At 45.9% G+C, this 18,861-nt stretch overlaps 1 protein-coding gene across 1 annotated transcript in view; it reads left to right on the top strand.

Moving 5' to 3' along the window:
• The window catches only part of COLGALT1 (collagen beta(1-O)galactosyltransferase 1), an 85,659-nt gene extending 78,953 nt beyond the window's left edge, over positions 1-6,706 (top strand). The window contains exons 9-12 of the mRNA XM_078681255.1: positions 467-599; positions 1,781-1,908; positions 2,084-2,290; positions 5,411-6,706. Coding sequence (XP_078537381.1) covers positions 467-599; positions 1,781-1,908; positions 2,084-2,290; positions 5,411-5,678 — 736 coding nt within the window. The 3' untranslated portion in view covers positions 5,679-6,706. The remainder of the gene's footprint in view (positions 1-466; positions 600-1,780; positions 1,909-2,083; positions 2,291-5,410) is intronic.
• The last annotated feature ends 12,155 nt before the right edge of the window (positions 6,707-18,861 follow it).

Genomic DNA, 18,861 nt, shown 5'->3' on the forward strand with positions numbered 1-18,861 from the left:
TTGCTTTAGTTTAAACTAGTTGGGGCTACTCCTCCCAGAATGCACCATAAGTGCCCGGAATTAAAACATGGGTGACCTGACATGGGGGGGGGGGGGGTTAACCAGGACCCAAAACACTGACCTATGACCAATTACACTTAGTCCCTCCCTTTTTCCCCCTGTAAACGTCCTTCCCTGTTGTCAGATTAGTTCCTTCCCAAATCTTGTCTTTCGTTTTCCTTCACATGCTTTCTTTGGCCATTTTCCAAAGCAGCTGTTTTAATGCAGCACAGTTCTGTTCTAGTCCCCCAGACGCAGGCTAGGGAGAGAGCCGACTTGGCGGATTCTTTAGTTTCCATGGGTAATAGAATATTTGAGTCATGCCAAAGTATTTGAGGCTAATGCATCTGTTTGAATAGGAAACGCATAAAACTTGCACTCTGAGACTGGCTGTTGAAAGTGGTGACTCATACACTTTGTCTTTCAGGGCTCTGAACTCAAGCCAGGTAGATGCCATGGGTATCAAGATGCTGCCAGGGTACCATGACCCATACCACGGGCGTCCACTCACAAAGGGCGAGCTGGGCTGCTTCCTCAGCCACTACAACATTTGGAAAGAGGTGAGTGGCTGGCACAGGTCCTCATTATAGTCCTCCTGACACAGAGCGCAGCCTCTCTACCAGACTCTTGTACCTCCTTTCTTCCATGTGAACATTTCTTGCGATAGTGTTTTGCCCCTTGTGTCGCATCACAAGTAAGTGATGCTACACTGTGACGCCGTCATCCTCTCCCAGGGTCAAAGCCGGAACCTAGATTCAAATCTAATGATCTCCACAGCTTGTGGTCCATCTGTGTATCCAGAGAGGCATATGTGGGGCAGTTCGTTCTAGCGCATGTGAAAAAGTGCCACAGACATGCAGCCTAGTGGCATTTTTTTGGGATGCTCTACAATGAACCCGCCCACGTAGTCCTCTCTGTAACCTTTTCACTTCACCAAGGCAAGCTAAGCGCTGCTAAGTAGCCTATTATGCCGCCCTTATGATGACATTTGGCACTGCACAGAGAAAGCATTTGTGATTTTCTTATACTTAATCCTCCTTCCCACAAGTGTACCTAGTGCCTGTCTCCTAAGCACACACCCTACCCAACCTTTAAGCCTTCATTTACCATATCCCACCTCCTGCACCATTACCAGCCATGCTTTAGCATCCTGGCGACCCTCCTAGAGACATGTTTTGTGTCATAATAGCTGGTCTGGGGTAGAACATGGACAGATTTCTTCCCCGTCTCTCCGCTGTAAGAAGTGCAGTTCTGTACTTTATGTGCTGTTTTGAGCATGCTAGACTTGAAGTTCATGCCATGGGCACATGACCTGAAAATTCCTATTCACCACCTAGCAGGCCATATTCTTGGACCACCTTAATATTTGGGGAAATTTCAACAGCATGGTTGTAACTTGTGTTTTCACTACAAACCCTTTAAAGTATGTGTCATTTTTGCACATGATCATGAAAGGCCTGAAGTAACCGATCACGGTCAAGTTTTTATCAAGTACTACTTATCATTGCCCATCCATTGGAGACAGACCTAGGGTGGAGAGTTTGTTTGGCCCGGACAAATATTAGTAAGGACTGTGTGGATGACTGAGCCCGTCTTAAGAGCTCGGTAGGGTGGTGGTCTGGTAAGTGACCGTGTGTGAAGGAATTAATCAAGAATAGAGGCTTGTTTGAGATGTTGAGGTGACTCGTGCATCTTGGCTCTCTTTCTCTATGGTATTAATGTGTTTATTTCCTTGCGGCAGATCGTTGACAGAGGCCTGGAGAGGTCTGTTGTGTTTGAGGACGACCTGCGCTTTGAGATCTTCTTCAAGCGACGCCTGATGAATCTCATGTACGAAGTGGCGGAGGAAGAGCTGGATTGGGACCTGATGTAAGTGCAGCAACCTGAGATTTGGTGGGCCATGGTCTGACGTCTGCACATGTAAAATAAGAAGATGGGGAGGACAGCAGTGAATGGTTTTGGTAACCCCACCACCCTGCCGATGAATGCTCTGCCTAACTCCTACCCAAAATGATATTTTGCCGCTCCCTTTTTTCTTCCTTAGCTACATTGGGCGCAAGAGAATGCAGGTGGACCACTCTGAGAAGGCTGTCCCGAATGTCCGGAACCTAGTGGAGGCGGATTACTCCTATTGGACGCTGGCATATGCCATCTCGCTGCAGGGTGCAAGGAAGCTACTGGCTGCAGATCCTCTAAGCAAGATGCTTCCAGTTGATGAATTCCTCCCGATAATGTTCAACAAGCACCCAGTGTATGAGTCCAACATCTTGACTTTACTACAGGAACGGGTAGATAGAAGGGTGTAGAGAAGCAGAGAGGAGGAAATGGCATATCTTAAGTGTAAGAGGACTTTAAATTGACAAGGACATCCTTGTAGAGCTCAGCAGGGTAGTGAGGAGGTGGTGCATGGAGTGATCGGTGCGAGTAGGTGGCGTCAATCCAGGGTACTTTGTAGGGTAAGAGTCTAGTGAAATGTTGTGCAGTGGGAGGAATCATAGGAACGCTTGTGATGGGCTGCTGGAGGACGAGGCAATGGTGAGTGGAGAAGTGGGACGAGATATGAGAAAAGTTAGGAGATTGGTAAATAGTAGGTGGTGGGAGGAACTGGTCGCTGAATGTGAAGAGCTTCAAGAGAAGGAGTCGAGGGAGCTGTGTGAATTAGTGTGGGGAGATTAGTGTTGGAAAGAGCAGGATTTGTTCTAAAACTCAGTTCCTGACGGGTAATAGAAAGGTCAGGGTTGTGTATGAGAACAGACAGGATGTCGTGCTTGCACAGTTGACAACCTAGTTGTAGCGATGATGCACTGAGTAGGACTGACCAGCTTACTAGGGAGCTTGAGCGGAGTGCTTGGGTATGTACATTATGAATAAGAGAGAGAATTGAGCAGTCTTAATACAGCAAGTGAAGGGACACCGAGGGGGGCGAGGGACAAGATGACAGACGAGTGAAGGAAGGCGTTGGAGCCCACAGAAAGGGTTCACAAATTGAGGGTTTGATGAGGGGAGGATTCATAGTTGGTCACTAGGGACGTTCTTTGGATCAGAGCTTGGTAAAAAGCAATAGTGCGGTAACTGGGGTAAGTAATGTGGCCAGTACTGATTTTCTGCAGGTTTTGCAGTGTTGAACTATCAACACAGAACACCTCCCCTCTGCCCCTTAAAAAAAGATGTGAAGTGATCATGTCAAAACATATCTGATCGTGTGCTACAGGATGTTAATTAATAGCCTACATTACCCCCAAAGCTCCGAGTTTTCACCACTACAACCAAATCACAGGATTGTTACCGTTACAGAGACAAAGAAGCTGTGATTTCCACTTGCTTCTCAGGTGCTCATGTCAGGTTGGGGGTTAAGGAAAGGATAGTCACCATACTAATCTCATTTGGGAATCCAGACACTTCAGGTTTTGATCCCTTCGATTGAATGCATCTGGCCCAAAAACAAGGGCAGTGATGGTTCAGTGTGTTAATTTTCATGAACGTTGCAGCACCGGTAACATACGAAGGAGTTGTCCTGGCTCTGGGGCCTGATGCATTGCAGTATTGTTACATTTCATTTGGCACAGTTTAAAGGTACCACAACTCTGGCCGGTCAGTTTGTATCATACTGATTTTGCCTGGGGCTGCTACTGAACGCTGTAGGGATCTGGAGACCATATTGAAAGGAGAAGGGACTAGGGCTAAGTAGAATTAATTTGCAATATGTGCAGAAATTGTAACAAATTATTAAAAGTACATGCTATGGAAACATAAGGGGCCCTTCAAATCAGAGAGCAGCTAATAAGTAGTTTTAATACTTTCTGTAAAGTAGTGTTTCAAGTTTTCCTTTCCTTGAAGTTGCTCATTTTCCTCGGGTCAAGCAACTAGTTAACGTGCTTGCAAATTTTAATTGTTTGAAGGCTGGGCTCGCATTTTGAAAAACCTTAGCACATGCTCACAGTGAAATGGCCACTGGATTTGAACCACGCACGTACATTAAGCTTTGGCTACCAAGATTGGTTTGGCCTGTGTGTCCCAATTTGTTTGTGGTAGTTCCATACTACTACATCGGCTTTTTAGTTCACCTTCTCTTTGGCACTTCTGCAGGGTCTTTGGCATCAGGACTAATGCCAGCACTCGAGTGCACCCACCAATGTGCCTATTTTTTGGCTGTGAAGTGACACATATGTCATTGCACCCTAGCCATCACTTGTAACAATTTACTGTGCATGTTTTAGGTCTGTGGTCGACACAGAGCCTATAGTACTCTTGTTTTTTATTGCACATAATGTACCTGGCTGCTCCTAGGGCATGAATGTCTGGTGCAGTAACAGAAGTATGTGTAGTAAAGTTATCATACTGATTCTACCCATACTGTTGAACTGTACAAAGAAATCCAGCTCCCACTGCTGCCTGATGTCTTCACATGCAGTGGGAAAGGGCTGATCCTGCTCACAAGAGGAGCGGGTGCAGCCAAGCTTCAGGCTCTGCTTTTGACCAGAAGTGCAACGATGGTTTTAACCACGCTTGTTTTTCTTTCTTTGCTCTGATAGGTGAGTTTAGAGACATGTGTTTGAAGCTGTTTTAGAGAGGAAATTCCCTTTAATACATATGCCCGGCAGATCTTACCACATACTGGCTATATCACTGTAACAAAGTCTGTGGAGGAGACCCAGCACAGAATGACCATAACTTTTTCAAACTACAGATTTCCCCAGCTCGATGGCATCTACTAAAAGGGAAGCAGTTTGATTTGACATGAGGAGTGTTTGCTTTCAGTACAATTGCCCTGGAAAGAAACATTCCACATTTTAATCTTCCATTGTGGTATACACCTTCAAACCTTTGAGGTGTTTCAATTAGTCTCTCTGGTGACAGCTGGGTACTGGAGCTAGCTTGAGTAGGCAGCGTAACGCACCAGCTAAACAATTCTTAAGAAAGCTTCCATAACTAGCAGTCGACCCCCTCTACAGCATTCTAGTGAAATTATAAATTGGTTGACTTTAGTCTCGCTCTGCAACCCGGTGTTTACAGAAGGTACCTAGGCAGGTTTGCTGGGATGTGTGGTGATGCATGGAGGGTCTATCTTCATTGAACAGGGCTCGTGGGCAGTAGATGGGAGGGAAGCACGGCATAATGGTAGGAAAAAGTCATTGAGTGGAGGGGCAAAGAGATAGGGTTGATCATTTCAAGAGTAAATGAGAGGGAAGAAGGTGGTTAGTGGGCATTAAACACATGAAGCAGGGAATCTTTTCAGTGCCTCTATATGAAGGATTTTAGAGATTTGTGAAACATATAAAGAATGAATGGAGATCAGGAGTTGGAAAAGACTGTTGCTAAGAAGGAAAATAACCACTTAAACATCTCTATCCCTTGTTTCCATTTTCTTTAGCACCAAGTACATGGAGCATTTTGAAGTTCGGGATCTGAAGGCCTTTTCAGTTGAGCCGTTGCTGGTGTACCCTACGCACTACACGGGCGATGAAGGTTACATCAGTGATACTGAGACCTCGGTGGTGTGGAACAACGAGACTCTGAAAACGGACTGGGACCGAGCCAAGTCACAGAAGACTCAGGAACAGCAGGAGCTGAGCAGCGAGGCTAAGAACTCTGATGTCATTCAGTCCCCACTGGACAGTGCAGCTAGAGATGAGTTATGACCAAAAGAGAAGGCACGCGGAAGCTACGCCCAAACAGGGAGAAATGCTGCACGATGTGGAGAAGGTCAGCTCAGCAGTGTTGGTACTTGGCAAAGAGCAGAATCTCTGTAGTGCCTCAGAACTATTAGACTCTGCTTTAGTGTCACTTCTGATTTAGTAGCAGTATATGTGGGACAGGCCGACTGCGCCAAAGAAGGCCTCCTCGGTCTTCTGTTTGGCTTCTAGACTTGTCTGACACTTTGTCTTGGATCTGTTTCGGCTGGAATGTGTAAATGACAACAAAGCAGACCTTTACCTGACAATTTGGACTGGAGAGGCAGCCATCAGACATTGAAAAAGAACTTTGCCCACCCTTACAAGCCTCCGCTCAGGATGTTGGTCTGGAACCAGCTGTGTATATCAGCGCGTGGGACTGGAGGCCATGAGCCTTTGACGCATCTGCAGCAGGCCTGCTTCACACCACAATCTGAAAGCTATGTTAAGTCCTTCACTACATGCTCTGGCATCCGGTAACCTCTGAGAGCCTGACATTTTTATTGTTTTTGGAAGTGGACTTCTGGGGTTTGTGCCAAAGAACAGGAATACTAGCTCATCTTCATCACTGCACGCCTAGCCAGCTACAGTGCCACGGTCACACCTATGTGGTCCGTCTTTGATGCTCTGCAACACTTCTCCAGTGCTTTGGATGAATGCTCACTCCTCTGTCTGCTCATTCCATCATTATTCTTTGATATCTTCAACAGTCTGTTTTAGATCTTCATCTAGCGCTGTCCTCTAGTTATTCCATTCCTCAAACTCCCCATCTTACAGCTCAGTTTTTAAATGTACATGTTGCTTACTCTTTCATATACTTTCTTCTTCTCCATAGTTCACATCTCTCTTGTGCAGGCTTTGTCTTCATAGCCCAATTCCACTAAAACTCTGTGGCCTATTTTCCTTATTCTGGCCTCTCTGGCTGTCAAGAGTGAGAGCCAAGTTGCACATGCTAAAGCACCAAAGGTTTAAGAGTACATAAAAAAAGATCCACTCAAGGACTTGGTTGGACATGTCTTTGTGCAGTCATGGTATTGTGCAACGTAGCCAAACTGGCACTGTTTCCATAGCAATGCCCTGCGCATCACTGGGCGCCAGTGCGGCCCATAAGTTGATACGGGGAAACCGCTTATGGCCTAAGAGAAACCGAGTCAAAAAAGTAGCTTTATCCCTCTTGTGTGCTCAGGTTGTATGTGGTAATGCCTGTACCGCGGGGCATTGTCATAAAACGTAAAAATGTATCTGTACTTGGCCAGACTGCTTTCCTCTAGTATGAGGGTTCATTCCTTCTCATACTTTGGGACTTATTGGTCCCAATAGCATTTCCTTTCCTTCTCTTTTAGCTTTTTTCAGATTCACATCTTTTTGACTTCTGCTCTTTCACTTTCTGCTCCTTTACGCTATTTCCTCTTGTGCTCTTTTGCCCGTTGTATTCCCACTCATTATATGCTTGAGTTCTTTTCTAACCATTTTACTTCTAGAATTAAATGTTGTCTAGGCTCCTTGTATGTACTGCAGTGCACGCTGTCACCTTTCCTTTTCTTCTTTGGCACTCTGCTACTTTTGTAAGCACATCACTCTTTCTTGTAATCTTTGGTGCGCTCTCCATCGTACATCTTTGCACAGCCTCTCATTCTTACCCCTGAAAGCCATTTTAGACAGTGAAGCCTTAAATGCTTTGCATGATGTCCCTATGGCAATCCTCCCATAGCCAGGCATAGTATATTGACTTTTATGTGCTATCCATCATTTGGGGCTGCCTGGTTGTATAAGTGGGCTTTGAATCTAGATTATTATTGTTAAGCTTGCTTGCCTGCGCCCTTGTTCGCTTATTCATCCACTTGCTTTAATTACCTTTTGATCTCTCTGGGTCATCGTCCAGCACCCGGTCATTCTGCTTTTCTCACACATCCTGCACCCCAGGGTCTGATGATGCTGGTGCCCACCAGTAAGGTAAATACCAAAGCCTTCCCCACCTGATCTCAAATCTAAGAGAATAGAGATATTTGGCAAGCGTACCTTCTCCATAAGCCTTGCTCTGCACTCCGTAAACGCCAGCTGCCTTCGGGGCCGCTACTTCCATGCCCTATGGTACATGGTAGCCCAAGTATTAGCTGCAGTTCTGATAACCTCAGGGCAACTCTGATCTAAGCTATTCCGGTGGTCGCGTTGCAGTAAAATCTATACTTTTGTATTGCATGCCCAACTGCTTAGGTCAGGTAATGGGTACAAGTGTGGCACTTCAACACCACTCCTGGGTGAGGTATAAAGGCTTGTCCGAGGATGTTCCAGCATCTTTAATGGATATGTTGTTGGATGGCTCTCATCCTTTTGGCATCAAAGCAAAACCCTAGAACTGTTCAGGGAAAGCATGGATACAGCACATTCCTTGGATTTTTCTGCTCCCACCAGACAATTCCACAATCAAATTGACCCATCCACCCTCCTTCCCCACTACCCCCTGGACCTATGGTAGGAGCTTTCAATGTTGCCATCGCCAGACTCCCTCGGCAAGCATGTCTGCCTTTTCATAGCTGAGTCTGCAGCTCACAAAGACAACAGCCTGGACAGTAGACACAACAAGCTTCTCAGCCCTGTCCCTCCACCGCAGCTGCAAAACCACATTAGAGTGTCCTTTCTGGCACACAGCCACACTGTCTGAGGCAGGATCTGCTATTTCCTCCAGGCATTGTAAGTCATCACCTCAGACAAGTGAGTTCTCCAAATTTTATATTGGGGTTAGGTGTTGTGCCTTCCAATTTCTTTTCACACCTCTGCACCTTTCAACACAAGGAGGGCGGCTGATAGAGGACCATCTGTCCGTGTTGCATCTGGCCCTTTTGGCTAAAAGGCCGCATAGAGGGTTGTCTTTGGATGTGGTATATGGGTGTTACTCCAGCTACTTCCCTGGTGCGGAAGGAGGGTGGAAGCCTTCATCCCATTTTAGATCTCTGCACCGTCAATGCCCTCCTACAAAGGGACACATTTGAAATGCTCACACTAGTCTACGTGCTGTCTACCCTAGATCCTGGAAGACTGGATGGTGGCGTTGGACCATCAGGACAATAATTTACATATCCCTAGCCTGCTGGCCCAAAAGTTCTACCTTCAGTTTAGTGGGCCAAGAGCATTTTCAGGTCGCAATTCTCTCTTGTGGCCTCACAAGTGCACTTCAGGTGTTCACGGACATGATGGCGGTGGTCGCAGCACATTTTCCGAGGTTTGGGATACCAGTCTTAATCTACCTCAACGACTGGCTGTTGTGAAAGCAGGCCTTCTGCATCCTGCAGGTAAAACATGCCAGATGGCGTATGCAGGCTCTGCAATGGGACCTGAAGTCTCAGTGGGCACAGCATCCGGGGAATCTGTTGGATTGTATCCAGATTTCAGAAGAGACTGCAAAAGAATTGCAGTGGTGGGTGCTGGACTGTGATGGGGTCAGTGGCAGTTCTCACTTTTTTGTATGATGTGCACCCCTTTTGAGCCACTGAACAGTTGTCCATTGAGGCTTTGGATGTTGAAAACAATCTTTCTCAACACTAAAGCTTCAGCTTGGCATTGGAGTGAGCTGAAGGCTTTTCTGCCCCCCCCCCGCCCCCCTTATATCACATTCTTCACAAATAGGTTGGTGTTGTGGGCTGAGCTTCTTTTCTGTAAAATGTGATCATATGTTTCATGTCAGCTTTGACTTTCTTTGCTCCATCTCATCCCTGTAAGGAGGAAGAGATACTTCAGTACTTGGACCTTAGGAGGGCGCTGAGGTTTTATATAGCTCGCACCGAAGAACATTGGGTGGAAGATCAGCTCTTCTTAGGGTTCTCTAGAGCACAAAAGGGCAAGACAGTGCTAAAATGGACCATGTCTCGGTGTATTCTTCTTTGTGTGAAGGAAGATCTAATATGCACTGGTGAGTAAGCGGCCTCCAGATGGCGTGTGTGCATATTCCACCAGAGCTAAGGCTGCTACCCCCACCATAGCTCGTGGAGGGCCTGTCCTGGACACTTGTCAGACAGCTACGTGGATATTGGTACATACGTTCACGAAGTAATACTGTCTCGACAGTCCGGTGTGTCATGAGCGCCATTTGGCCACTCGTTCCTGTACGTCCTTTTAGTCTGAGCTACCTCTATGGAGTTACTGCTATGGTAAGTATTACAAGGTGAGGAATATGCGGTTAGTAGTATCCATAAGAAGAACCAGGGAACTTTTCTTCGGTAATGATCTTTCTGGTGGATATGCTATCTAAATACAGATTCCTCAAAACCTGGTACTGCGAACTAGACTATTTTCCATCTTAAAAGGTCCCAATGTGTAGATCTTCACACTGATCATGCCAACCTCCTGAAAGGCCATGTGTCTGAGAGCATGGACAGCCTCTGAATGCAACTGTTGTCAGTGCACATAGGTGGCACTTACATGTGGCTCTGCTCATCACTTTCAAAGCAAAATGACATTGGTGTGGAGCCACATGACACCACCTATCTGTGCACAGGAGTACTGCTTTGAAGTCTTCCAGATCCAGTCTGACGCTTTGGGAATACTCACTAGCTGAAAAATCTGTTGTTAGAGTATACATCAGAAAGATCATTTGTGAAGGAAAGCAACGTGTTCCCCCACAGCCTTTGTGCAGACAGCAGCAGAGGCAACTGAATTGCCCATGCTGTCTACGGATCAAAAATTCAACTTTCTTACTGAAATCGACAGCCATCTTCTGCAGCTCCCGAACTTCTCCTGCTCTTTATTAAGGTTTTCTTTGAATGGGACAGCTGCCTGTGAAAATATCTTTTGGGGTCCAGCTGCTGACAACAGAGTGCTAGGTGCCACAGGCCCACATCTTCCAAACCAAAAAAACCTCTGAAACATGAGTGCAAATCTGTTAACTCTCCAAGTTTTGAATAAGCAGTCTGGCCCTATGAAACGCCAATGCCGCATGCAGTCTCAGATGGAATCTCCATACACTTTGCGAAATAGAGAAGATGACTACAATTGGCCTACTAAATCATATGACTGGTCTATTTTTAAGAGAGATGGCCTTGCCATTTCAAAAAGAGTTCTGAAATGTGAACTTGACACTGTTGGACTCTCCACGATTACTGTAATTATGTTGGGCAGGTATGCCTGAATGCGCTCCAAAGGATTCTCTGAAGATGTCCAGGCGCCCTAATCAATACGCCATTAGATGATTGGAGACCCTTTGTTGGAAAACAAACTCTTCCTTGTAGCGCTTTAAAAACAGCTGCAGCACGGTGCACTATCTTGGACTTGTGCTCACCAGCAGTACTGCTACATTCGCGGTATTTAGAGGGCCAACTTTCCTGTTGGTTCAAATCCCACTGCAATTCTCCTTTTGTGGGAGATTTGATTCAAAGGGCCGCTAGCAGCAGCAGCATTGGCCCCTTTCTTTTTCCCTCATTCTGCTGCCCCAAATTCATTCTGATGCCACCATTGTTATGGACGACTCTTCTTTGGGCTATGGTGCTTACCATCAGTCATGACCGTATGATGTCTTTGGTCGATGTCATTATAACAAATGTACATCAGTCTGCTAACTCCAAAGGGGGAGTCACCTATCTCTGAAGCTGTTTCTCCCCTCAATCTTGTGCAGTTTCTCTCAGACCACACTAGCCTGTATACTTTCTCAAAAGACAGTGTGCTGTGGGTTCTTGGACCCCGTGCTGGTAATGGCAGTGGCTCTGAGATGGTCAATTTTCCCCCATTGGCATCTCCTCTAAATGTGAAGGTGGGTGTTGCCTATAGGTGGAAAATACTAATCTGCACCTGATCGCAACCTCTTTGCCACAGTTCTAAACAAGAAATGCCTCCGTTCTCTACCCTTCACTTCTCATCACGTGGTTCTCTGGAAGATGGCTTTCCCTTGAGCTGATCACAAAGCCTACTTTATGTTGTCCCTTAGATTAACCGCATTTTGATGGTACTAGAGGGATGAATGCTGCTCATTCACATCACCACAGACTTGAATTTGTTATACAATATGTTGGTATTCTATTTGGCTTCCAATGGAGTGGAGGGGGTAGTAGAGTCCTCCGCCCCAATATTTAAAGGCTTTGTCTTTACGTAGGAAGATTCATGGGTGCCAATTACAAGCTTTCAGCTTACTTCCAGATTAGCAAAAGTTCCCTTGGCTGCCTGAAAACTGGCCACCAATTGGATGCTGGTGCAAGTTTGCATCTTGGTACAAGGCTGCATGTTTAACCCCTTTTGAATCTCTTCTGTCAGATGTTTCTTTGTATTTTCCGTATCTCTATCCCGGTTTGCAGTGTCTTCCATGAAGGAGAACTTTGCTGCCCTGTCCACGTTCATGTGCCTTTCGTGCCAATCTTGCTTGTTCAGATTGGCCCTGGTGCTTGTTTCTTAAAAAAAAATTCTTTACATATGCTCCCATCCACACCTTTCGTTGTTGTACAGTGGGATTCTAATATATGTACAGTTAATATTTGTCTCTTGACCCTCCCATTTTTCTTTCTGGTGGCCATTACTTCGACCCAGTGTGTCAGAATATAACAAGCTGACTACTCTGTTTTAGTCTATTGTACTCAGACAGGTTGGTTCTGCATGCTTGCCCCTTCTTTCTGCTAAGGGTGGTGCCTTGCCTTCCACATGGGTAGCCTATCACACTTCCATCTTTCTTTCCCACTCCATATCCTTCTAAAGAGGAGAGCGGTTATATATAGTACTGGCTCCTCGGAAAGCTCTCCTTTTACATCAATCAAACGCAATCCTAACTGGCTGGTGACCAGCTAGGTGTTGGTTCTGGTTGGGGGGCAGGGGGGGGGGGGGGCAAGCAAGGTGTGAAGAGATCGACCACAACAAGAAAAACTTTCAGTTTGCTTTCTTAGATGTTCCCTGATGGTACTGTCTTGACCAAGGGACGTCCCTGTGGCTGAAATTTGGTGGGGGGCAATTGGTCTTCATTGTATACTTTTGTCTACCATTATTATCTGGTGGCTCATGCAAAGAACTCTTCATTATGGCTGTAATGCATTATTTTCTTGGTTTAATCAGCACTGCTAGGTCCCACCTCCTGGTGGACACTACTATGGGACTCACTCAAAGTGAGTAATCTGCAGGAAAAAGTACATATCGGATAAACTGTGAATTACCTTTGGTAACCTATTTCTGATGGATACTATATATTGCCAGAGATTATTCCCTGCACTCCCTCCTCTCCTTCTAAAATAGTTCCATTCTTAGTATGGTTCCAGGGTGGCAAACTTGATTTTTGTTTTGTAGCCTGTCGGCATAAAGCTCTTTTGGTTCCTCTCCATAGTTCTCGGTTAGGTGTGGGAAAATAAGTAGGGAATTGACTCCATCGCCCCTGGAGGTGCAGTTTGTAAGTTACTGCAACCGGAGTCACATGGCCCCACCCCCATAGAGCCACCTGGCACTTTTTGATACTCCCAAGGTGTGAAAATGTCTAAAAATAAAGGCTGCATCCATTGATGTGACCCTCTGATCACATGTGCATTGTCTTTTGTTCTCGCTCACTTCTAGCCTGCCCACTCCTCACCTCTGATATATTCTTCTGCTTTCTACTCATTTGACTTTCTGCCCTTGTTCCTTTTTGTTGTGTCCTTCTACTATAAAATAAAGCCAGTACTGCTTTGCTTTTCTGTATCTCCACATTGTGTTTTAGTCGTGTCCAGTCCTCTGCCACCTTTCTGTTGTCTTCTTCTCATGCTAACCTTCCCTTGTAGTTTAAAAACCAAAATGTTTTACACACATTTGGCATGGTTTGCTGCCTTTCTTAATGAACTTCGGTGCTCTCTACAGCCAACTATTCCACTTCAGGTACACTTGTGTGCTCTCTCTGGAGGCGTCGTAACTGTGTTGTTGCAGCTCTCATTATTGCAAAAGCATACGATACATTGGGCTTTAAGGGATATTTCTGCACTAGAATAATTTTAGGTGTGCGTGTGTGATACATGCATAATCTTCCAGGCTTTTACTGTTATTTAAGGTTTGTAATTGCTTGCATCCAAAGAGGGTGAGATGTATCTATTTATGGAATGTATTAATTTGCACGTGGTGCTCTGTGTCTTTGTTACCTAGCACAATTCAGTCTTGCTGTTTCTCTTGTGATGCATGTCGGGCAGCTGGAGTTACAGCTCATCCTTGATCCCCTGCCAGACAGTGAGGGCAATGACAAGGTTATGCTCTGCTTTTCTTTAGCATCTGTTGGTTTCCCCCATTCTACTCCCCTCACCCGGTAGATCTCTTTTACAGTTGAGCTTGTTTTGCTGTAAAATCTGGCGCTCAGCTTGTGTCCATTGTGCCTTTTACCCCAGCAAAGTGCCTTATCTTTTTACTGGACATTGAGGAATCAAGTGGAGGAAGGTCCGGTGGGTGTCCTACCTCAGGGACTGGCAGTGAGTGCCTCCTGCCTTTCTGCCCTTAGCTTGACACACATACTTTTCATTGTCTTTTGGTTTTACCCAGATCAACAAGTGATCAGGTCCTCTGACGCCAGCTTTCATTCTCGTTCTTCCTTTACTGGGATTTTCCAGACTGAAGCCCAACTAGTTCATGGTTGCAGATGTCCATGTATTCTACTTAGCTGGTCTGTGGCACACCTTGCTTTCTGCAAAGCTGGTTCAGCCAGCCTTCCTCGGCCTAACAGTCCATCGACTGCACTAAGCACTTATCTACAGACTCTGTTTGTATCGACGTCTGCTTGGTTGAGGAACTCTGGGGAAGAAAGCTGAAGATTTTAAGACACTGCTTGGATTCCACAGTCTTCTGCCACCCTGCCCTTGCTCCCCTGAAACAGCCAACATACTTAATGCTTCCTATGCATTCTGACAATGTTTTTTATTTTTTCATTTCACAATAAATATTTTTAAAATATGAATTAGTGGGCTTTATTTTTTCAAGAGACTGATTTTTAAAATAAGCCTGCCGGATTGTAGGGTCTATGTGTAGATTTTTTATGTGAACTAGTAGTGCTTGTCCTACCTACTTATTAGGGCTACAATTGCTCCTACCAGGGTAATGGTCTGTTCTGCCACCCATTGACTTTGAGGGGGGTGTAGGGTGCTTTGGGAGCGGGGCATGGAATGTGCCTTAGGGGGCTTCTGGGGAGGGGGGGGGAGATACTGGCAAGGCAATCCATTTCCTATGCTATGCTTTTTGGGCGGGAGAGCCAGTTACAGATTATTTATGGACTGTTTCTTGTGTCATAATATTGCAATTTAATCTATATATTATTAGGTTGAAGTAATTGGACACCAGGAGTGATCTGGTGAATACTGTTCTTTCCTATTTACTCTACCTCCTCGAATCTGAGGAGGCAAGATTCAGAGTTGCCCCAAAATATTAGGTTTAGGGACATTTAAGGGATGTGCAGGTTGGGACCAAAGGACACCTATTACGTTATCCACCAGAGGCATAATAAGGGGTGAGCCTCTCCCTAATTGGCTGACTCCCCCATCTTCAAGATGGAGTGGACGGAGATGTGTGCTTCACCTTGCCTTCCCCACCTGAGGGGTGGAGTTCGCAAAGGTGGGCACACCTCTTCATAGCTTGGTTTTCCCACCAATTCTACAGCCCAAGGTAGGGGTCGGGACCGGTGGGAGCCAGTTGCTGGGGGCAACAAAAGACCAGGTGAACTTCCTTTGAAGCTTCTCCTTCGTGGATCTATTCCATGCTGGAGGAGGAGGAGGCATGACACCTCTGGATGGGCTTAGTCTCTGGACACAGAGAGTGGAAGCTTTCTACCCATAGGTCCAGAAACCTGTCTGATGGTGGCAAATGGCGGGCAGCTATTCAGGAACCACACCAGGGCTGGTCGTTTTTGCAGGGGACATCTCTAAGATGCCCTCTGAGTGCATTTTACATTAAATCCCACACTGGCATCAGTGTGGGTTTAATGTGTTGAAGTTTGCTACCAAACTTCCCAGGTTTTAGTAAAGCCATTATGGAGCGGTGGAGTTCGTAATGACCAACCCCCATACTATATACTCTTTGTGGCTTTACTTCACTTACAATGTCTAAGAATGGACTTCGACACAGTGGGGGCACTAGGCTCATGCCACTGTACCCTTGCCTGAGGGCTAGTGCACATTTCTAGTGGGGTGACTTACCTAAGCCTCAGGCAGTGGGATGTAGGCATGACACTCATGAATGTGTGCCATGTTGACTTCACTTTTCTCTGCATCAAAACACACAGCCTGCAATAGCAGTGTGTGGGTGTTAAGGTGCAGGGCCTCTAAGGATGACACACTAGGTGCTGCAGCCCTTAGAGCCCTTCCCTGGTCACAGTGCCCTTGGTACCCATGGTACTTTTTACATGGTGAGTTACATTTGGCCAGAGATGTGCCAGTTGTGGCTTCAAAGGTACAGGTTTGTGAAAGAACACAGGCCCTGGGAACCTGATTGGCAGGGACCCAGGGCACATCAAGTTAGGTTGCATCAGAGATCAGGCAAAAGGTGTGTGTGGGGGGAGATAGAGGGTGGTGAGGGGGGGGGTAACCATGCAAAAAGCGGCACTTTCCTACAACTGTTTTTATTTTATATTTTTTTCTTGGGAGTGCTTCAGATGGAGGGATGACGGAGGGGGCATATGGCACCACACAGTCACTCAGCAATTCTGTTCTAATGCAACCTGCAGTAGTTGGAAACGGGGACGTACTATGCTCATTTAATGGAGTGCACTGGATAAGATGACTGCCCTAGATATCCATACAATAAGTATACTGTCTCCGGGGACTTGGAGCACTTCTAAATGGATTAGTGTTTTAAAGGAATTGTAAAGCATGGAGTCTGATATGTCTCTTACAGGAGAGGAGACCCACGTCCTATGAGAGTGTAGAGGTAGGTTAAGATGAAGAACTTTTAGCAGTTGTATGGCTCCTCTTTATACTTGTGTCGTGGTAGTTGGAGTACAAAGTTCTTGATGAGCACATTGAAAAGGAAGGACCCAGATTAATGGCATGATTTAAGTAGTCACACTGTTGCCGCATAATATCTCAAATACAGAACAGGAGAGGTACCCCAAGAGACCACAGAAGAAATGCTCCATAGAGCCAATTAACTCTTTATATTAAGGAAGGGGGGTGGGTGGGGTGGCGGGGGGGTTTAAATGTAGCTGTCTTCCATGAAAGAAAAAACACCACACTTTGGCGGCAGAAGAGGTGGTTGGTCAGGGACATTGTCTGGCGAAGATTAACAATGGCTGGAACGTATGGAATTAATGGATTTATGGCAATTTAAGCACCCACATTTCACAGAATACTCCCAATATTCAGCAGCCCATTGCAGTATTCCACCTTTTGGCAGATAAATACACAATTTTGCATGGTGGAGGAGGTTGTTCAAGGCCTCATCGCTTTATCCTACATGGTTCTCTCACAGGAGCACTACAGATGGGAAGGTGGTGCCTCTATACAGAGAGGCCACTGGAGACTGGACTATACTTAAATACCCCTCTAGTTAGTAACAGCATGTATTAAAGAGTTTGCAGCATGTTCTACATTAGATTCCCATGCTGTGCACAGTCCTGTCATGCAGGGATGGGCTTGGAGTGTTACAAGTTGGTTTGTTGAAGAGTTTTACTTTTGAGGTTATTCATGAGGTGGGAAGTGTGGCTCAATGGTTAGAGCGGCAGACCCTGATGCAGAGGTCTAGCCCCGGACCAGGGTTCAATTCCCCGCCTCGGCAGGTCTTGAGCTCAAAAATTCCCCGGACCTTATAATTCTCGCCTCGGTGCCTATTCCAATCATGGAGTCCCACTCTGCAACTCTGGGCAATAGCTTGCTTAATCTCCACAACGGCCCCCACAACGCTAAGGATGCCTGGCCTCCACCTTGGGGGTGCCCAGGAGTGGACACCTCACAGGGAAAGCCAGGATGGATTCCACAGCGGTATTCGTACAAGCGCCTTGAGACCCTTGCGGGTGAGTAGTGCGCTATACAAGTATCAATTTACATTTACATTTTTATGAGGTCTCTTCTAAAATCCACAGTTGTCTGGCACATGCTCCAGATGGTTTGTTTTCCACCATCTGGTTCAGATGTGTTGAGAGCTCTGTTACGGCTTCAAACCGAAAATCAGATTTTGATGCTGGAGGTTAAGGACACCAGCCTTATAGACAATGATTACATCTCCCAACCTTCGACTGCTTAGGCGCTGAATTATTTGACAAGCCTGGTGCCAGGTCTTGTGCGAATTACTCCTTTGGAGGGATGTAGGGATAATTCACCATTTACATTCTGCATTTTTTGCAATAACATTGCAGTGACAGAACCAGCACTGAGGCCGTAACCTCTGTCCACCAAGGGGCAACAACAAATGCACTTCAGGAGTGGACAACCACTTTGCAGAGTTATCCAGCAAGCCTTCAGTAAACCCACAAATGGAAGGTGAGCCCCATGTGCGCAACCATTACTTTCCACATTTGTGAACACCAGATTTAGTCCTTTTTGCCACACAAATGCCAACATTTTGCAATCGAGTACCCTCTAAGAGTCCTTGCCTGTGTTTCATGGGCACATGCTCTGTGGATCTGCGGGTGAGAGATATTTGTATATGTTTTTCCCTGACTACCAGTGATTCCACGTTATCTTGAAAGGGCAGCAAGTACCAATGACATTCATCCTCATCACCCCCTACCTGGACACCCTAGCTGGTGTTCTCTCTACGTCTAGAAAGTCTATCTGCCCTTTTGATTAGGTGCAAATGTGCTCAGACCTACCCACAATACATCAGGGACAGTTAGTGCACCCCAACATCAGGGCACTCAGTCTTGCAATTTGATCCTTAAATTCTTAGTTTGGGTTTTCCGTTTCCCCATAAATGCATACAAATCTTAAGAGGTCAGAAAATCTACTATGCAGCTAAATGTAAACTATTTGTACATCAATAAAGCAATCTTAATGATACAGCAGACCTTGATGGTAACCTCGCAAAATATGATTTGCTACTTGTTACACCTTCAAAGATAAAGTCTGGCCTGTCCTTCAATAGGCGTGCTCCTGGCAGCAGTACCCACCTATCTGTGGAAAAGTAAATTTTGTCATGTTCTATGTCCCTACGTGTCATCCATCATATGTTATGTGTGCATGATTAAATATGCATATGTATTCCCCATGTCCGATTCAAGACGCAATTATAGTTGTGTCCACCTCTGGTATGT

This window comes from Lissotriton helveticus, chromosome 1_1 (assembly GCF_964261635.1).
Source record: "Lissotriton helveticus chromosome 1_1, aLisHel1.1, whole genome shotgun sequence".
NCBI classification, from domain to species: domain Eukaryota; kingdom Metazoa; phylum Chordata; class Amphibia; order Caudata; family Salamandridae; genus Lissotriton; species Lissotriton helveticus.